Below are 17941 nucleotides of genomic sequence, written 5' to 3'. Positions count from 1 at the left end.
AGTTGTGTAAATGGGAAATGACCTATGTTAGTAATGTTAATCATTGAGTTTTCTACTGAATCACATAGACTGTATAGTATAAAGCATATTTGTATAGTAGTCCAATAGATGTTAAATTAGGAGTTTTAAGCAAAATAGATCATTTTGGTTATCTTTAACCTTCCTAGCTGTTTTCCCTAAGCAATACCTTATCTAGTCAACTGTTCGTGTAAGTGCTCCAGCCAGAGTTACTGTATTTTCTCAACTAGAAATGGAAATGAAAGGTCCCATAATTACACAGAACACTTGAAATTGAGACTGAATGAATATTATCTTTGTACCCATGTGCCAAAATTATCCCTTCCTCCAATTCCAGTAGAAATTCTTATTCCGAGTACTTTCCAGATAGAGGTTAAGCAATTATGGTTTCTGGTGTAGGTAATTCTCTGCAGAGGCTGCATGAGTGATCAGTAGACAACCCCCAGAGCCACGCTTGCATTTTAAGAGAGGAGTTTGCTAAGTAGGCCAAAAGCCAAGTTGGTGGAATGTGTGTGGCTGATAGTAACACCCTGCTAGTGTTTTACTAAACCAGGGATTGAAAAGTAACAGATCTTCGCACATCATAGTATAGGTAAGTTGACAGTTTCCAGTCAAAGATTTAGTCATTTTGCTGAAAAAGGATGCTTCTTATTTCTTGGGTTGGGGTTTTATTCCCAGGAAAAGACAGTGAAACAGTTGCAAGAGTGGTTCATCGTATGAAAATCAATCAGTGTAATATATACCACATTAATAGAACGAAGGGGAAAAAACCCACATGATCATCTCAGTTAATACAGGAAAAACATTTGATAAAATTCAGTACACTTTCATGATGAAAATACTCAATAAATTAACAGTGGAAGGGAACTTCCTCAACATGAGAAAAGCCATGTATAAAACTGCACAGCTAGCATCATCCTAAGTGTTGAAAGACTGAAAGCTTTTTTCTTGAGAAGCAAGATGAACATGCCCTCTTTTACCATTTCTATTCAACATAGTACTGGAAATTCTAGGTAGAGCAATTAGGCAAAAAAAAAAAAAAAAAAAAAAAAGACATCCAAATTGGAAAAAATAAAATCATCTCTGTCGATGGCATTCTTTTTAAAAAAAATTATTCTGGTAAATAATACATAACACAAGATCTACCTCCTCAACAAAATTTTAAATTAATAGTGCAGTATTGTAAACTGTAAGCATAATGTTGTACAGTAGATCTCTGGAACCTTTTCATGTTATATTAGTGAGACTCTATTCACATTGAACAGCTACTTCCCATTTTCCTCTTCCCCCAGTCCCTGACAACTTCCATTCTACTTCTTACTTCTGTGAGCTTCACTACTTTAAATACCTTATATAAATGGAGTCATGCACTATTTGTCCTTCTGTGACTGACTTAATTTCCCTTAGAATGTCTTCATGTTTCATTCATGTTATAGTACATACAGGATTTCCTTCTTTTTTATGACTGAAAAATACTGTTATATAAATGTACTACATTTTTCTTTATTTATTAAGGTTTTATTTTAATTTCAGTTTTATTAATGTACAGTGTCATATTAGTTTCGGGTGTACAATATAGTTATTCAACAATTCTGTACTTTCTCAGTGCTCATAATAATTGTACTCTTAATCCTTTTCACTTATTTTACCCATTCCCCCATCCATCTCTCCTCTGGTGACCACGAGTTTGTTTTCTATAGTTAAGAGTGTTTCTTGGTTTGTCTGTCTGTCTGTCTCTCTCTCTTTTGTTTTTGTAATTTCCTGGTTTGTTTTGTTCCTTAAGTTCCACATATGAATGAAATCCTATGTGTACCACATTTTCTTTATCCGTTTGTTGATACACAGTTACTTTCTCTCTCCTTCTTGGCCATTGTGAATAATGTTGTAGTGTGAACTTGGGAGTGCATATCTCTTTGAGAACCTATTAAAGTTCTTTTGGATAAACACTAAGAAGTGGATTGATGGGTCATATTGTTGTTCTATTTTTAATTTTGGGGGGATCCTTGATACTGTTTGACATGATTTTTTATATGTAGAAAACCCTAAAGATTCCATAAAAACAATGGTAGAGCTAATTAACAAATTTGGCAAATTGCAGAATACAGAATCAACACACACAAAAAAGGTTGCATTTTTATGCAGTCTTTACTAGCAATGAACAATTTGCAAAGGAAATTAAAATCTTTTTTAAAAAAGTGCAATTTTGGGGGTGCCTGGGTGGCTCAGTTGGTTGTGAGGCCAGTTCTTGATTTCATCTCAGGTCGTGATCTCCTGGGTCCTGAGGTTGAGCCCTGAGTCAGGCTCCGAGCTCAGCAGAGAGGCTGCTTGAGATTCTTTCCCTCTCCTTCTGCCCCTTCCCCGCTGGCGTTTGCACTCATGTGTGTGCTCTATCTCTCTCATATAAATCTTCAAGAAAAAAAAAAAAAAGCAATTTCATTTGTAGTAGCATCAAAAAGAGTCCATACTTTGAAATAAATTTAACCAAGGGGGCAGAACACTTGTACTATGAAAACTAGGAAACATTGCTTTGACTTAATGTTTGATTTTGATAGTAGAGAAATAAAAGCTGATAAATGATTATAATTTGGGGTTAATAATAAAAAAGTTCTTTTAAATTATCTTTTTTAAAAAAAGATTATTTATTTATTTGACAGAGAGAGGGACCACAAGTAGGTGGAGAGGCAGACAGAGAGAGAGGGGGAAGCAGGCTCCCCGCTGAGTGGAGAGCCCAGTGTAGGGCTAGATCCCAGGACCCTGAGATCATGACCCGAGCTGAAGGCAGAGGCTTATCTCACTGACCCACCCAAGGTGCCCCTGAATTACCTCTTTATTTTCATATAAAGTTTTGTTAAATAAGTGGCCCTTACAACTAAAGGTGTCTTAGAATTGGAACATGTGATAATACCTCTCTGAGTGTTAGGGAGGTTAAATGATACAGTGCATATGAAAGATGCTAGTAAGATAATGATGAAAATAACAACATTGATGATAAAGACTGGTAAGATAATGGTGAAAGTAAAAGCATTGATAGTAGAGGCAAACAAATGATTAAGAGCAAGAAGTCTTATAATCTGATTTTGTGGATTTGAATACTGGTTCCAGTACTTAAATGGGTATATGATTCTGAGTCACTCAGTTTATTTATGTGTCATTTTCCTCATCTGTAATGGATTTGATAGAAGATACTTCGTCAGGTTAAATAGGCTTAATGTGTAAAGTGCTTAAGACTAGTACTTAGTGTATAGAAAATACTCAATAAGAATTTAATATATGTTACTTATTAAGCTGTAATATCCTCTGTATGTGTAGGTTTGATTTTAAAATGTCATGTATTTAAATTTTTACTTTATGATTTAACCTTTTAGTTTTTATTTATGTATTTATCTTTTTAAGTAGGCTCCACACCCAACGTGGAGCTTGAATTCCTGGCCCTGAAATCAAGGGTCTCAGTCTCTTCTTACTGAGCCAACCAATGAGAAGTAGTCAATTATACTTCTTTTTTAAAAAGCAACATTTTGGACTTCTGGTCTCCAGATTGTCAGTATATTTCTGTTATTCTAAGCCCTTTGGTTTGTGGTACGTTTTTATGGCAGCTCTAGCAAACCAATGTAGTGATCATGAATTTATAGTAAAACTAGTCTGTCCTATTGAGTGACTTTCTCAGTTGCAGCCTCAAAGAAAAGAGGGTAGTTGGGTTCATCCAGGTTTGGGATTTTGCTCTGTTGGTGTAACCAAAAGACAAGAGGAGTAAGAGAATTCAGGTTATTGGCAAGAATATTATGGAAATGGGGCATCATTGTATCTAAACTGAATGAGAAGGAAAGTATAGTAAAAGAGGTTCTGGTGGTTCAAAGTCAAAATGAGAGGGTCCATGGATAAGAGATCTTATAGAGGCAAAGGATACCTTGAAAGAAGACATTATGTTTGTAGAACAAGATGCTCGAAGTATGAATTAGGAGGAAGAGTGGTTGCAGGTAAAGGTAGAAGAGCCATGAAGGATGTTACTTGGCCATACCATATGTATAACTCCCATGTTTTGCAGTGACCACTGGAGTTAAGAGGTCTAAGAAGTAAGAAGCTAGGTTGTTGGAGGGGTTGTTTAAGTCTGTGGTGAAGTAACCCATTGATGATGATGAGATTCAGAGTAGAGAGGAAGACAGTGAGTCAGTTGCCAATGCCTTAGATGAGATAGAGAAGCCAACTTAAAAAATACCAATGTTGGTGGCGCCTGGGTGGCTCAGTGGGTAAGCCGCTGCCTTCGGCTCAGGTCGTGATCTCAGAGTCCTGGGATCGAGCCCCGCATCAGGCTCTCTGCTCAGCAGGGAGCCTGCTTCCTCCTCTCTCTCTGCCTGCCTCTCTGCCTGCTTGTGATCTCTCTCTGTCAAATAAATAAATAAAATCTTTTAAAAAAAATACCAATGTTAAGGAAGACAAGAGTGTAGTTTTGTTGAAAGATAAGAGCCTCAAGAGAGTAGAGATTGATTGATTGATTGATTGATTGATTTAAAGTAGGCTCCATGCCTAGCATGGAGCCCAACATGAGGTTTGAACTCATAATCCTGAGGTCAAGACCTGAGCTGAGATCATGAGTCAGACACTTAACCAACTGAACCACCCAGGTGCCCTCCTCTCTTTTTAAATTCAAATTAGTTGACATATAGTATACTGTTGATTTCAGGAGTAGAATTTAGTGGTTCATCACTTAGATATAATACCCAGTATTCATCTTAGCAAGTGCCCTCCTTAATGCCCATCACCCATTGTTTTGCTTTTTAAAACAAAAAGTTGAATAGTATAATGTGAACAGGTTGCAGAGGTAATCAAAGAGGATTTTATACCTATTTCTGGACCCTGAAATAGGTTGGATGTTAAAACTGTACTATTTGAGAGTGTTACAAGGGAAGTGAGAGATTGAGTTTCATTTAAAGAGGGGAGTTGAAGGTAACATGCTGAGAACAGACGTTCTGACTTTGTTTTAAGGAGAGGACCAGTGTTATTTCATGTTGAAAGGTGGAGGGAATGTTCTCAGAAGAGGTTGAGAAAAAATGACTCTGCTTATCTTTTTCTTTTCTCTCTGTACTTGACAATAAACTCCTAGAGAGCAGGGACTATGTATTGCTGTGCCTAGTTCAGTCTTTGGGAAGTAGTAGGTTGTCAATAAATGTTGAATGAAAGAATTTATACTCCCAGCAATATTTGAGAATTTAGTGTAAGAAGGAATTCATTAATAATTATTTAATAATTATAATATATTATTAATAATTATAATAATTAATTTCATTAATTTATTCATTCAGCTAACATTTATTGAGGGTTTACATATGTAGATACTATGCTAAGTATTGGGGATATGATGGTGAAAAGATAGGTGGGCTTCTGCTCTCATGGAGCTCATCTAATAGTGAGGGCCACAAAAAACTGCACAGACAAAATGAAAAGAAGTTGTATTAAGGTCTCTTAAGGAAACAAGGCTGAGGTAGAAAATAAGAGAAGAGGACCTACTTTATAATAATCCAAAAAAAGTCTTGGGTAGGTAACACTTAAACTAAGTCCTAAAGAAAATGGAGATACCAACTGTGTTTTTCAAGAAGAGAGAATGACACCTGCAAAGGCTGTGAGTTGGGACAGAATTTGCTCTTTTACTGAAAATCAGAGTGAAGTTAGTGGCCCTAAGTGATGCTGGAGAGGTAAGCAGAGGCTGGGTCATGCAGATATTCCAAGCCATGGCAGGGTTTGGATTTTATTTTTTGTCAAATGAGAAGGTATTGAAGGTCTTAAACAGGTGAATATTATTGTCCTGATTTATATTTTTATATGACCACTCTACAGTCCATATGGGGAAGCAAGAATAGGCCTGAGAGGGTAGGTAAAACTTTATTAGTAAAGACAAGATATGGACTGAGATTTGGAGAGAGGTGGATAAGTTCAGTGTATGTTTTGGAATTAGAGTTGATAGGACTTGCTGATGGATTGAAAACAGAGAGAGGTAGGCAGACTCAGGTATATGGCTTGTGAACCTTAGGTAGTTGTTGGTAAGGGAGGAGTGGGTTTTTAGAGGAAAAAATATGTCTGTCAGATATTTGGGAAATATCCAAGTGGAGATACAGATGGTTAAAAGTTTGGATATCAGTTTGATAGTCCATCAGCATAAGTGTGATATTGAATAATGAGAATTGATGTGATCATCTGGGTTATTTCGGAAAAAGGATCTGAGAGGTGAGGTTTGTTAATGTCCTCCGTAAAAGGTAAAGTGCTATACAATGCAGGAGATAGTTATTTTGTTTCATTTCTTCCTTATTTGTATTTTTATAAATTCATGTATTATTCATGCTTAAAGATAATGGTTTTCCCAGTGATTTTTCTTTATCTTGGGCGGTCTAGACTGGCATGTATAGGGCTTACTATCTTTGATGAGAGACCAAAGCTACTCTTTGTATTCATTCTTTGTCACACCGCGGAGTTTGATTTTTGATCAGGTTGAACTGGATTTAACAAAAGCTGGTTCATTATTGGTGTGAGTTCTTGATATGGTCTGTTTATGCCCACTGTTTTTCAGTAGAATACAACTATGTCATCTTTTGAAATCCTTTTGTCTGTTAAAGTACTTTTACCTTTCATTTCTGATCATCTCCAAAGCAAATATATTATTAGATCTAGATTTTGAAAATTTCTTTTACAATACTGTTCTTGGAGTATTCTTGGGTTTTGGCTTGCTATGTTACCAATTTATAATGCTATGTTATGGGACAAACATGAGCTATTAGCACGTTTGCAGAATGGAACATTGCAACTTTAAATAAAATATAAGCTGTTTTGGGGGCAGGAGCCGTATATGATTTTTGTAAACCCAGATACCTAAACCTGTTGCTCTGTTCCTAGAAGACCTCTAGTATATATTTATTATTAAATGAGTTTTGACTCCTAGAGCTGAGGGTTAATACTTGCATTCTTTAAGTGAACTGCCCAGCTGGCTGCTTAGTTTACTTGAGCTCCTTGTCAGCTTTAAAGGTGAGGACTGCTCACATGACTAGCTTTTCTGCATCCTCTACTCATCCTCAGGGTTGTTTTCCTTTCTAAAGTTTTTTTATTATTGACATTCTTTTGACTCTTCAGCTGTCTTTAGGTTGCCAAGATGTTCTCTGTCAGTTTGGATTGCTCCTTTTTTTTTTTTCCATTCTTCCATTTACTATTCGTTTTTATCCTTTTTTCCTTTGTATTGCGAAATACACAAGTCTGTTTTTTTTTATATCTAATAAATTTAATAACTCCACAATATTATCTGATACCTAGTTCACGTTTCATATTCCTTAATTGTTCCCAAAATGTTTTCTCACATTTGAATTGTTCAAATCAGGATCCAGCTCTTTCCCTTTTCACACTAGCTAGGTCAAACCACATGTTCTTCAACAAGTCTGTTTTAAACATCACAAGACTGTAGAGGTTTTGCAAGCCAGTCACATTGAATAAATGTATGTGTATAAATGCATAGGCTTTTCTGGTTGTATTCATTTATTACTTTGGTCTTTGGAACTGCTGTTCCTTTATTACAGGAGGTGGTGGTTGTGGTTGTGATGGAGTAGTTGAAAGTGTGTCAGGGGTAATTCCCCTTCTGGTTCCTCGGTTCTCTCTAAAATGGAGTATTAAAAGGCTGTATTCTAAGTAGCTGAATTTTTGTGTGTTAATATGTCAAAAATACTTGTATGGCAATACCTGGAAAATTATGTGCATTATGACACTTATTTTTTTGTAACACTCTTATTTTTTTAATGGCTGCTAGTACTGAATTATTACTCATTTTCTTAAAATTTTAGGAGAGCAAAACAAGGTTTTGGGTGGTTTATTTGGAAAAATAAAATCTATTCCATTGTCTCCTTTTCATTACCTAGACTTCTATACCTGCTTGCCTTTATACACAGTGTTCTTCCTGTCTGAATTTCTACCTCTCTACTTCGTAATGGTCCTCAACACCCCCTTTTCATGGGAAGTTGCAAAAAGTACCATAGAGAGGTGGCATATACTCTTTACCCAGTTGTCCCTAATTGTAATACCTCATGTAACTATAGTATAATAGCAAAACTGGGAAACAACATTAGCAGAATTCACAGACCTTATTCAATGTCATCAGTTTTATAGATATTTGTGTGTGTGTGTGTGTGTGTGTGTGTGTAGTTCTATACATAAGTGATTTTATCAGGATTCATAAAAACAGTTAAGATAAAATTCCATCACAGGGATTTTTCATGTTACTCCTTTGTATACATACCAACTCACCTCTTTGTTTTGTTAATTTATATACCGGTTATTTTTTATCATATGTTATTCACTGGTTATTCTTTATTATATGACCTTGTGATTAACAGAAAAAAGATAAGCGTCATGTTTTAGAGGTTATTTCTTTATTTTTACCTTTCCCCCCCACATTGTACTATAACCATTTACAATAAGCCTAACACTAAAGTTTCCGTTCCTTTTGTGCATTATAGAATCGTAGTCTCTCGAAGTCCTATGATACAGCGTCTATCCTCCACAAAACCCCCCAAAAATGAAACTGAAAATTCCATATGAAGCAGTTCTTGACATTTATTTACTAACCTGTGAATTTCCTACCAGGACTTTCTCCCCCAACCCCCCTTTTATTACCTGGTATTCTTTGTTATTAGGTTACCTATATGTTTTGCTAGATTATGTTGGAATAAGAAATAACCTAAATCCCCATCAGTGGCTTACAATAACAAAAGTTTAATTATTGCTCACATTGTAGATTCCCTAGTAATCACCTATGGTTCTACCCTATGATTCTTTTTCATTTTAGAATCCAGGCTGAAAGAGCACCCCCTATATGTGACATACTGTTCTCTTGGTAGAGAGAAAGGAGCAAGAGTTGGGAAACACACAATAGAAAGCAAAGTTGGGAAACACACAGTAGCTCTTAAAACTTCTACTTGGAACTGGAAGTTTCTCCTATTTCACTGGGCAGTATATGTCACATGGCTAAGCCAACAGTAGAGTTGTACTTGCCACAGAGAGGCACTTTTGCCACAGAGAGGCACAAGTCACATGACAACAGGCAGAGATATTAATACTTTGATAAGAGGAGAATAAATGTTGAGAATTATAATGCAGCCTGCCTTAGGATGGTATAGTATGCAGTTCTTTTTTTTTTTTTTAATATTTTATTTATTTATTTGACAGGCAGAGATCACAAGTAGGCAGAGGCAGAGAGAGAGGGAGAGGGGGAAGCAGGCTCCCTGCCTAGCAGAGAGCCCGATGCGGGGCTTGATCCCAGGACCCTGGGATCATGACCTGAGCTGAAGGCAGAGGCTTAACCTACTGAGCCACCCAGGTGTCCCAGTATGCAGTTCTTTTGTAATAACTTTTTTCTCACTGAAGTTTATTACACTTTAAATGATTTTTTTGTAGTAAAAATAACAGCTCCTTTTTTTTTCTTTGTCACATTAATTAGGATATTGGTTCAAGCCAAAATCACAGTGGCTTGGGGTGCCTGGGTGGCTCAGTGGGTTAAGCCGCTGCCTTCGGCTCAGGTCATGATCTTGGGGTCCTGGGATCAAGTCCCACATCGGGCTCTCTGCTCAGCAGGGAGCCTGCTTCCCTCTCTCTCTCTCTCTCTGCCTGCCTCTCTGCCTGCTTGTGATCTCTCTCTGTCAAATAAATAAATAAAATCTTTAAAAAAAAATCACAGTGGCTTAAACAAGAGAGAATTTATCTCCCTTAAGTAACTGTCCAGGTAGGGTTAGTGGTATAGGGCTGATATGGCATCTTCATGATAGCGTCTGGGACATAGGCCCTTTTTCACTTGTCATTCTTTTATTCTCAACCATGTTTTCCATCTCTCAGTCTGGACAGCTGCTCCATATTCTGCTACCATATCTGCATTCTGCATTCTGAAAAAACTGGGAGGGCTAGGAGGTAGAAAACATTTTCCTTCCCTGTAGGTGCATGAACCTGGAGTTGGACACATTATTTTCTTTCTTATTCCATTGAGGAGAACTGGGATTGTAAGAGAGGCTGGGAAATGGAGCTTTAGCTAGGTGTCCACATGTCCAGGTAAAGCTTAGGGGTATTATTCTGAAAGAAGAGAAGAAAGGGTATTAGGAAACAAGTAGCCATCTATTTATTTCAATTAATTTAATTCATACAAGACTTATGAGAAATAGATATTATTAGCACTTCAAGATAAGGAGACAGGATTTTTATTTTATTTTTTATTTATTAGAGAGAGAGAGAGAGAGAGAGAGAGAGAGCGTGCATCCAGGAACAGGAGGAAAGGCAGAGGGGCAAGCAGATTCTTTGCTGAGTAGTGAATTCCATGTGGCCTGATGCGGGGCTTGATTCCAGGAACCTGAGATATGACCTGAGCTGAAGTCTGGTGCTTAACCAGGAGATAGGCTTTATAAAGAGGTCAATAAGTTGTTCAAGATCATCTAAGAAGCAGTGGAATGGACTTTGAATCTAGGCCCATTTGATACCAAAACTTGAGGTGTTTTTTTTTTTTTTTTTTTTTTTTTACAAAACTGTTTGCTTTCTAATATTTATTATTTATAAACACTTAACATTTTTTCAGAGTAGTAATAAATAGCTACTGACTCTTTAGAAGGAATTCTTACTGCTTATGAATATTTTACTTTGTGGCACTAGTAAGAATTTATTATATTTGCTTTAAATAATGTTAGAATTTTAAAAGGTCAGATTTTTATTTTGACAACTTTAAAAGTTTTCCTTTAGAAATAATTTAGATGCTAAAAATTCGTAGGTGATTTTGAATACTGACTTCAAATTTTGGGATTTTTGTGTTTTTCCTCAAATTGAAAATAGCTTTATTGTTTTATTTTAATTATAAAAAATAGGAAATGCTTGGGGCACCTGGGTGGCTCAGATGGTTAAGCACTTGGCTTCGACTCAGGTCATTATCTCCAGGTCCTGAGATCAAGCCCAGTGTGGGGCTCCCTGCTCAGCGGGGTGCCTGCTTCTCCCTTTCCCTTTGCTCTCCCCATGCTTGTGCTCTTTCTCTCAAATGAATAAATAAAATCTTTTAAAAAAAATAGGAAATGATTTTTATAAAAAATTTTCAGAGAATAGAGTAGTATAATGAAGAATGTAAAAGTAATTTATAATCCCATTATTCAAAGATAATCACATTACCATTTTAGCTATGCCTTTCAAATTTTTTTCTCTCTGCATTCATTGTTAGTGTTATGTATCTGTTATTTCTTTTTGATCTAAAATGATCATATTTCAGGAAAAAATATTTTTACTGAGACAAGCTGAAAACAGTTTTTTTTTTCCTTGAGTGAATTGGCAATTTGGATGGCTTTTTCCATTCTAACTTAGCTGTATCCTATTAGTATACTAATCAGCACAGGGTGTACTTTAGAACACTAAGCTAATGCCTTCTCAAATGTGTTTATGTAGTAACCAATGAGTCTGTATTGTGATGATTAATAAAGTACAGTTTGGAGCTCAGAATTTCTTTCCTGTGTATGAGATTTCCCCCCTCTTCCTCCCTTCCCACCGGGTCCTAAAAATTCAGCTGAATTATCTTTAAAAATTACCTCTTCATTATTGATGGTATTTGCTTCCTCTAGCAAAGTATCTTCACTCTTCTCTGAAAGTAGGATGGGTATGTAATTTTTCACTCAACCCGGACATTTTTGAGATTGAAAGGGACACTTAGAAATATTTAAAATTCTGGAGGTTTTTTTTTTTTAATAATTTTTTATTTTTTATAAACATATATTTTTATCCCCAGGAGTACAGGTCTGTGAATCACCAGATTTACACACTTCACAGCACTCACCAAAGCACATACCCTCCCCAATGTCCATAACCCCACCCCTTTCTCCCAACCCTGGAGGTTTTTTGAAGTACATTTTTCTGGGCATCAAAATGATTACATTGGTAGATCAGTATAGTAGTTCTAGTCAAACACAATTTTCACAAATGAAATTTAGTAAAAAATTTTTACTATATTATAATAAAATTAAGTCTTTTTTTAAAGAATTTTATTTATTTAACAGAGAGAGAGAGTGCATGCATAAGCAAGGGGAGCAGCAGGCTGAGGGAGAGGGAGAAGCAGGCTCCTTGCTGAGCAGGGCTCAATTCCAGGACCCTGGGATCATGACCTGAGCTGAAGGCAGTTGCTTAACCAACTGAGCCACCCAGATCCCCAAAGTTAAATCTTTATATTGATTATCACAATATTAAAAAATGCATCCAGAATAATTATTTTTGGAATCGCATTTTCTAGCAGTTTCTTAGCCACACCTGTCTCTGATATGGTATCACTGATACTTTACTGAACAATGTAATTATTTTTCAGTATAGTTTAACTAGTTTAAATTTTTTCATGAAATTGTTGTTTTCAGAGTTACATATTAGGGTTTGTAGTTGTTAACCTTTAGAGTTTATTTTCTGTAACCAGTAATATTTTTAATTGCTAATAAACTCTGTTGTGATGTATCTGGTTATCTCAGGAAAAAATTTGATATGTGGAGAATAGTCTTAATTCTTATTTTTTTGTTACTGAAAATTATAAATTTGTCAGCCCCAGTATTTTTACAGGGTTTTTTATTTTTGTCTCTAAGCTATTCTTTTTGACAAATATTTTTATATAGACAAATCTTATCATGAAAGTTGTCCCTAATTATGATTATTTTACATGTTCCACTAAATTCAGATGCTGCAAATTGTAGGCTTTCTGTAATTTCATTTCACTGCAGTACCAGTGTCAAATACCTTTTCCACTACCTCACAAGGTTATAAGGAGTTAGCTGTCTAAAGTTGCTTGTGTCTGAGGATACTTTTCAGTGAGTCTCTGCATGCTCTTGTTGAAAAGAAGGTGTGATACTATATCTGTGAAGAAACAGGAAAAGCAAGATGGAATTATTACTAGTTCTCTTTCAGATTTCATCCCTGTTCAAGTGGATAGCACTTACACTACTAGTTGATACTTTGGCCAGAAGTTAGATATATACAGTAGAGGTATACTAAATCCATTGTGGTTTATTTTAATATAGTGACTAATAATAATAGTTCATTTAAGGAAATACAAAATCTGAGACAAATGGTAAGCTGAATGGTATGCTGGGACAACAGATTATGAAGTAAGACTCTCCTGAGCAAACCCAGGCATGTGGAAAGCAGCATTGTAAAAGAGTGTGGAACTTGGAGTGGGATAAACCTGCGTTTAACTCTGGGCTTTGACATTTAACAGCTTGGGTAAGTAACCTCTGTGAGTTTAGGTGTATGAGGGGTTTTCCAGAGAAACAGGACCAACAGGATAGACACATATTCAAATATGCTGATTGACTGATTTTAAGAAATTGGCTTATGTGATTGTGGGTGATGGCAAATCCTAAATCTGTAGGGTAGGCCAGCAGGCTAGACTGGGGACCCAGGGAAGAGTTGATGTTGCTTCTGAATCTAAAGGCTTTCTGGAGGCAAAATTCCTTCTTCCTCAGGGTACTTCAGGCTTTTCTCTTAAGCCCTTCAACTGATTGGATGAGGCCCACCCACATTATTTTACTCATTCTACTGTTAAAAATATTAATGACATTTAAAAATTACCTTTAGAGTAACATCTAGATGGGTGTTTGACCAACAACTGGGTTAGCTTAGCCAAAATGACACATAAAATTAACCTTCACATTAGGTTTCCTTATTTGCAAATTGGAATGATACTATGTGGCTCACAAGGATACTATGGTTTATGCTACGTTTCTTTATTTGCAAATTGGAATGATACTATGTGGCTCTCAAGTATTAGTAGCATAAGGTGTTCTCAAAGTTGGTATTCAATTAATGTTGATTTTTTAAAAAAAAATTTATTTAGGGGTGCATAGGTGGCTCAGTTGGTTAAGCAGTTGTCTTCAGCCCAGGTCATGATCCCAGGGTCCTGGGATCGAGACCTTCTTCTTGCTCAGCAGGAGCCTGCTTCTCCCTCTGCCTGCCATTCCTCCTGCTTGTTCTCTCTCTCTCTGTCAAATAAATAAAATCTTTTTAAAAAAGATTATTTATTTGAGAGAGAAAGAGAGAGGATGAATTGGGGGTTGGGGGAGAGGAGGGCACAAGGAGGGGGCAAAGCAGACCTGCCGCTGAACAGGGAGCCCAGTTCAGGGCTCAGTGATGGGACCCTGAGATCATGACCTGGGCCACAAGTGGATGCTTAATGCACTGAGCCATCCAGGTGTCCTGAATGTTGATTCTTGAATCCAGTTTTATACCCATTAAGGCTGTGGGCCCCACCTTGATGTTTGAATGTTTTTTCCTGTTTATCTTTGTATTTCAATCTAAGCCTCTTTTGCCCGCTCATCTAGTTAATGAGTCCTGTCAGATCTATCTTACAAATATTTATTCAGATCATACCCTTCTTTTCTGCCATTGCTGGTGTTCAGGTCCCCTCTACTGGGTCCATTAAAATTATTTCCTAAGTAGCCTTCTACTTCCATCTTATTTTCCTTGTTCACAAGTAATCACCTAGACCTAATACTATATTAATAAGTTTTGAATCTGTCCCCTTTGTCCATTCTCATTTTCTTTACTTTTTCCAAGGTATGTGAATCCCTTCTTATGTTGTCTTCTATAAAACTTCAAAATCTTATCTCCAATTCCTGTCACCATTCAGAATGACTTACTGCTCTTCAAAGGTAACTGAGATTTCTGTTGATTGCAAGCTTTGTGCATACTCTTACTCCATATAGAATCACCCTCTCCCCTTCCCCGCCGTATTTCAACTTCCTGCACTGGTGTCACTTCTGGAGCCTTCTTGGACTCCCTTCCTGGTTCCAGAACACTCTTAAATATTTGTGGTCTGGTGAACCTGAGCCTTCAGACATTGAAACTCCTAAGCTGCCTTTCAGATGAGATAGTAAATCTGTTTATTAGCTGACCAGGGAACTCTGAACCGTGGTATGAATTGAATGGCACTCCTTGCCTACAAGTGTTTAAGGTCTGATCATATAAATACCATCTTTTTGTATATCAGTTTATGTATTCACTAGATTATTTTATTGAAATGTTTTTGAATTGTGTTCATAGGGACCTTGGATACTTGTGTAGAAGATGCATGCTGAAAGCTTTGGACCTTTTTTAACCAAAACATTTCACCCCTCATTTGTTGGTAAAATTTTGGATGAGGAAAAGAAGTTTTGATATCAAAAATAATTTTAAAATTCTTGTTTTGTCTACTTGATTCTTTTTTTTTTTTTTAAATATTTTATTTATTTGACAGAGAGAAATCACAAGTAGACGGAGAGGCAGGCAGAGAGAGAGAGGGAAGTGGGCTCCCCGCTGAGCAGAGAGCCCGATGCGGGACTCGATCCCAGGACCCTGAGATCATGACCTGAGCCGAGGGCAGCGGCTTAACCCACTGAGCCACCCAGGCGCCCCTGTCTACTTGATTCTTAATAATCCATATAACTGCCTTTTTTCACTTTCCCTTCTCCCTCAAAAGAAACTAAGCCAAGTATATTTTATTCTTATTCATCTTTGTTTTTCAAAATCAAGTATATTTTACTCTTACTTATCTTTGTTTTTCCAATATCTGTTGAAAGAATGTAAATATACCAATACAGATTATTGAATAGCACTTAATTTCTAATTATTTATTTATTTTAGTTATCAAGTGGGAATCCTGTATATGAAAAATACTACAGACAGGTAAGGTTTTTGTATCTTTGTTGTCCTAGATTAACTATAAAAATACTTTCAAATCTTGATGGTGTGTTTGCAGATTACTACCCATCTGAACACATTTGATGTGTCTTGTTTTCAGTTTCTTGTGCTTTAGCCTCCTACTTTCACTGCTTATGTGTGTGTGTGTTTTTTAAAGATTTTATTTATTTATTTGTCAGAGGGAGAGAGGGAGAGAGCATAAGCAGGGAGAATGGCAGGCAGAGGTAGAAGTAGGCTCCCTACTGAGCAAGAAGCCTGATTGGGACTCGATCCCAGGATCTGGGGTTCATGACCTGAGCCGAAGGCAGATGCTTAACCACATGAGCCACCCAGGAGTCCCTGCTTAATTCTTTTTGACAAGCTATCAGAAGAATGAAGGGAAGAGACAAGCCCAAACATTTAATTGTCTTAAATGTCTATCTGTATAATGTATATCATTAGATAAATTATAAAATCCATATAACATTAGATATATTAATCTAGATATAAATATCCAAATTTTACGCCGAATAAGAATGGCTTTTCTGTTGTTTTTAAGACTTATTAAAGTTTAGGGGCGCCTGGGGGCTCAGTTGGTTAATCAGCTGACTCTTGATTTTGACTCAGGTCATGATCGCAGGCTTGTGAGATCGAGCTCTCCCCCCACCCCACCTCGTGGGACTCTGTACTCAAAGTGGAATCTGCTTTTTCTTCTCTTCCCTTCCCCACCTTACACTCCTTTTCTTGCGTGCATCCTCGCTGTCTTAAATAAATAAATAAAATTTATTAAAAAAAAGATGTTTTAAGTTTAATTTTTACAAAGTTAAAACTGTGATTTTCATATAAATATGAAATGAACATGTGTCAAGGATTTTATTTACTTCAACTAAATACTGGAAGAACAGTAATATGTAAAAATGAGAATATGAGTTGTAGAGATTTATATTTTCCACTAGACAAAGTTCATTTATTGATATGGACAGGAATCATTGCATTGCTGTCAGTTTCTAAAATTTAACTTCTTTTCCTCCTAGTGTAAAAGAGCCTAGTGAATAAAAAGTCAGTGAGGGGGTCATACATCAAATCTGTTGAGGGTGTAGACAGTCTCATTTGAGCATTTGCAAATACTGGATCATTTTTCCTAACAGTCTCCTTATCTGTGATCATGATCACAGAAAAGGCTATAGTTTGACCTGACTATTTACATAATTACAACAGGTTTATTAATGAACCATTATAAGTCTCCTTGGGTATGACTTGCAAATCTACAGACATACACTCAACTATACAACAGCTTCAGAGCCTGGAGAATTAATTTCTACGTGAAATTTCTAAAGAATTCTTGGATTGTACTTTTTAAAGCCTTTGGTATTTTTTCTCTATCTTGAGACTAGGACCCAAACCTTAGAAATTCTTCCTCCCATTTTTCGTCTGCAGTACATACGAATTTGAATGAATTTATCTCATCTTGAGGATTCCCATATCTGCTAAGGTTCCTAGCCTGCTAAGTAACCTTGCTTTACTGTCACTGAGACTGGGACCCTATAGACCAGGTTGCAGGCCAGTTTTCTTGAGAGGGTTTTCTAGACATTGTCTCTGCATAAGTCAGTCCTTTTTCCTTAATAGCAGCTTTTTCTTTCTGAATAAAAGATAACTATTCTCAAATAGGCTTTATTTTGTGCAGTTTATTTACTCAACTGTATCCTGATAAAAAGGAGAAAAAATTATTTAACCTGTTAATAACTATATTGCTATAAAAATAAGGACATTCCACTGAAAGATTTGTTTTTGAGGTCTGAAGTCAGTGAAAATCAGATCCCATCGAAAGCTATTTCATTCACTTTACAAAAGCAGAACCTACTAATTTGAGGGCCAAAGATAACATAAGGAGATTAAAAGGGCTTTTCTACATATCCATTAGAAAACAGAATATTAAAAATAATACCAATAGAATTCCAAGTTAGTAACCATAATTAAATATTCCTCAACAGTGTGTATTCAGTCCTGTGTAATTAATTCTTCTTCCCCTGAATCTTGGGTCAAGAGTCTGCTTTCATGAAATAAAACTACTTCTAGACTCCATAGTTCTGGATATTCTGACTTAGTTCACCAGTCTGAGAGTTGTCTAAAGTGATGTCAGCTCAGAAGCCTTTTTCCAAAAGTCTGTGTTTTGAAGTGTTAATAATTCAGGTTATGTGGAATAGTTCTTTCCACAAGGGTCTGAAACTGTCTTTTTTTGTCTTTGATGAAGACA

At 36.4% G+C, this 17941-nt stretch overlaps 1 protein-coding gene across 7 annotated transcripts in view; it reads left to right on the top strand.

The window, feature by feature from the left end:
* Nucleotides 1-17941, top strand: part of EPS15 (epidermal growth factor receptor pathway substrate 15) — a 144974-nt gene that overhangs the window by 15499 nt on the left and 111534 nt on the right. For 5 of the 7 annotated variants that reach the window (XM_045064509.1, XM_045064506.1, XM_004774484.3 and 2 more), the window contains exon 2: nucleotides 15652-15693. The exons of 1 other annotated variant lie outside the window; for it this stretch is intronic. In XM_045064509.1, the coding sequence (XP_044920444.1) occupies nucleotides 15652-15693 (42 nt within the window). Of the gene's footprint in view, nucleotides 1-14645; nucleotides 14682-15651; nucleotides 15694-17941 lie in introns of those variants that run through there. One more of the 7 variants, XM_045064507.1, reaches the window with a different exon arrangement.

This window comes from Mustela putorius, unplaced genomic scaffold (assembly GCF_011764305.1).
Source record: "Mustela putorius furo isolate JIRA1106 unplaced genomic scaffold, ASM1176430v1.1 tig00003853_pilon_pilon_pilon, whole genome shotgun sequence".
NCBI lineage: Eukaryota > Metazoa > Chordata > Mammalia > Carnivora > Mustelidae > Mustela > Mustela putorius.
Note: the sequence above shows the minus strand (reverse complement) of the source record. Positions and strands in the feature narration are given on the sequence as shown.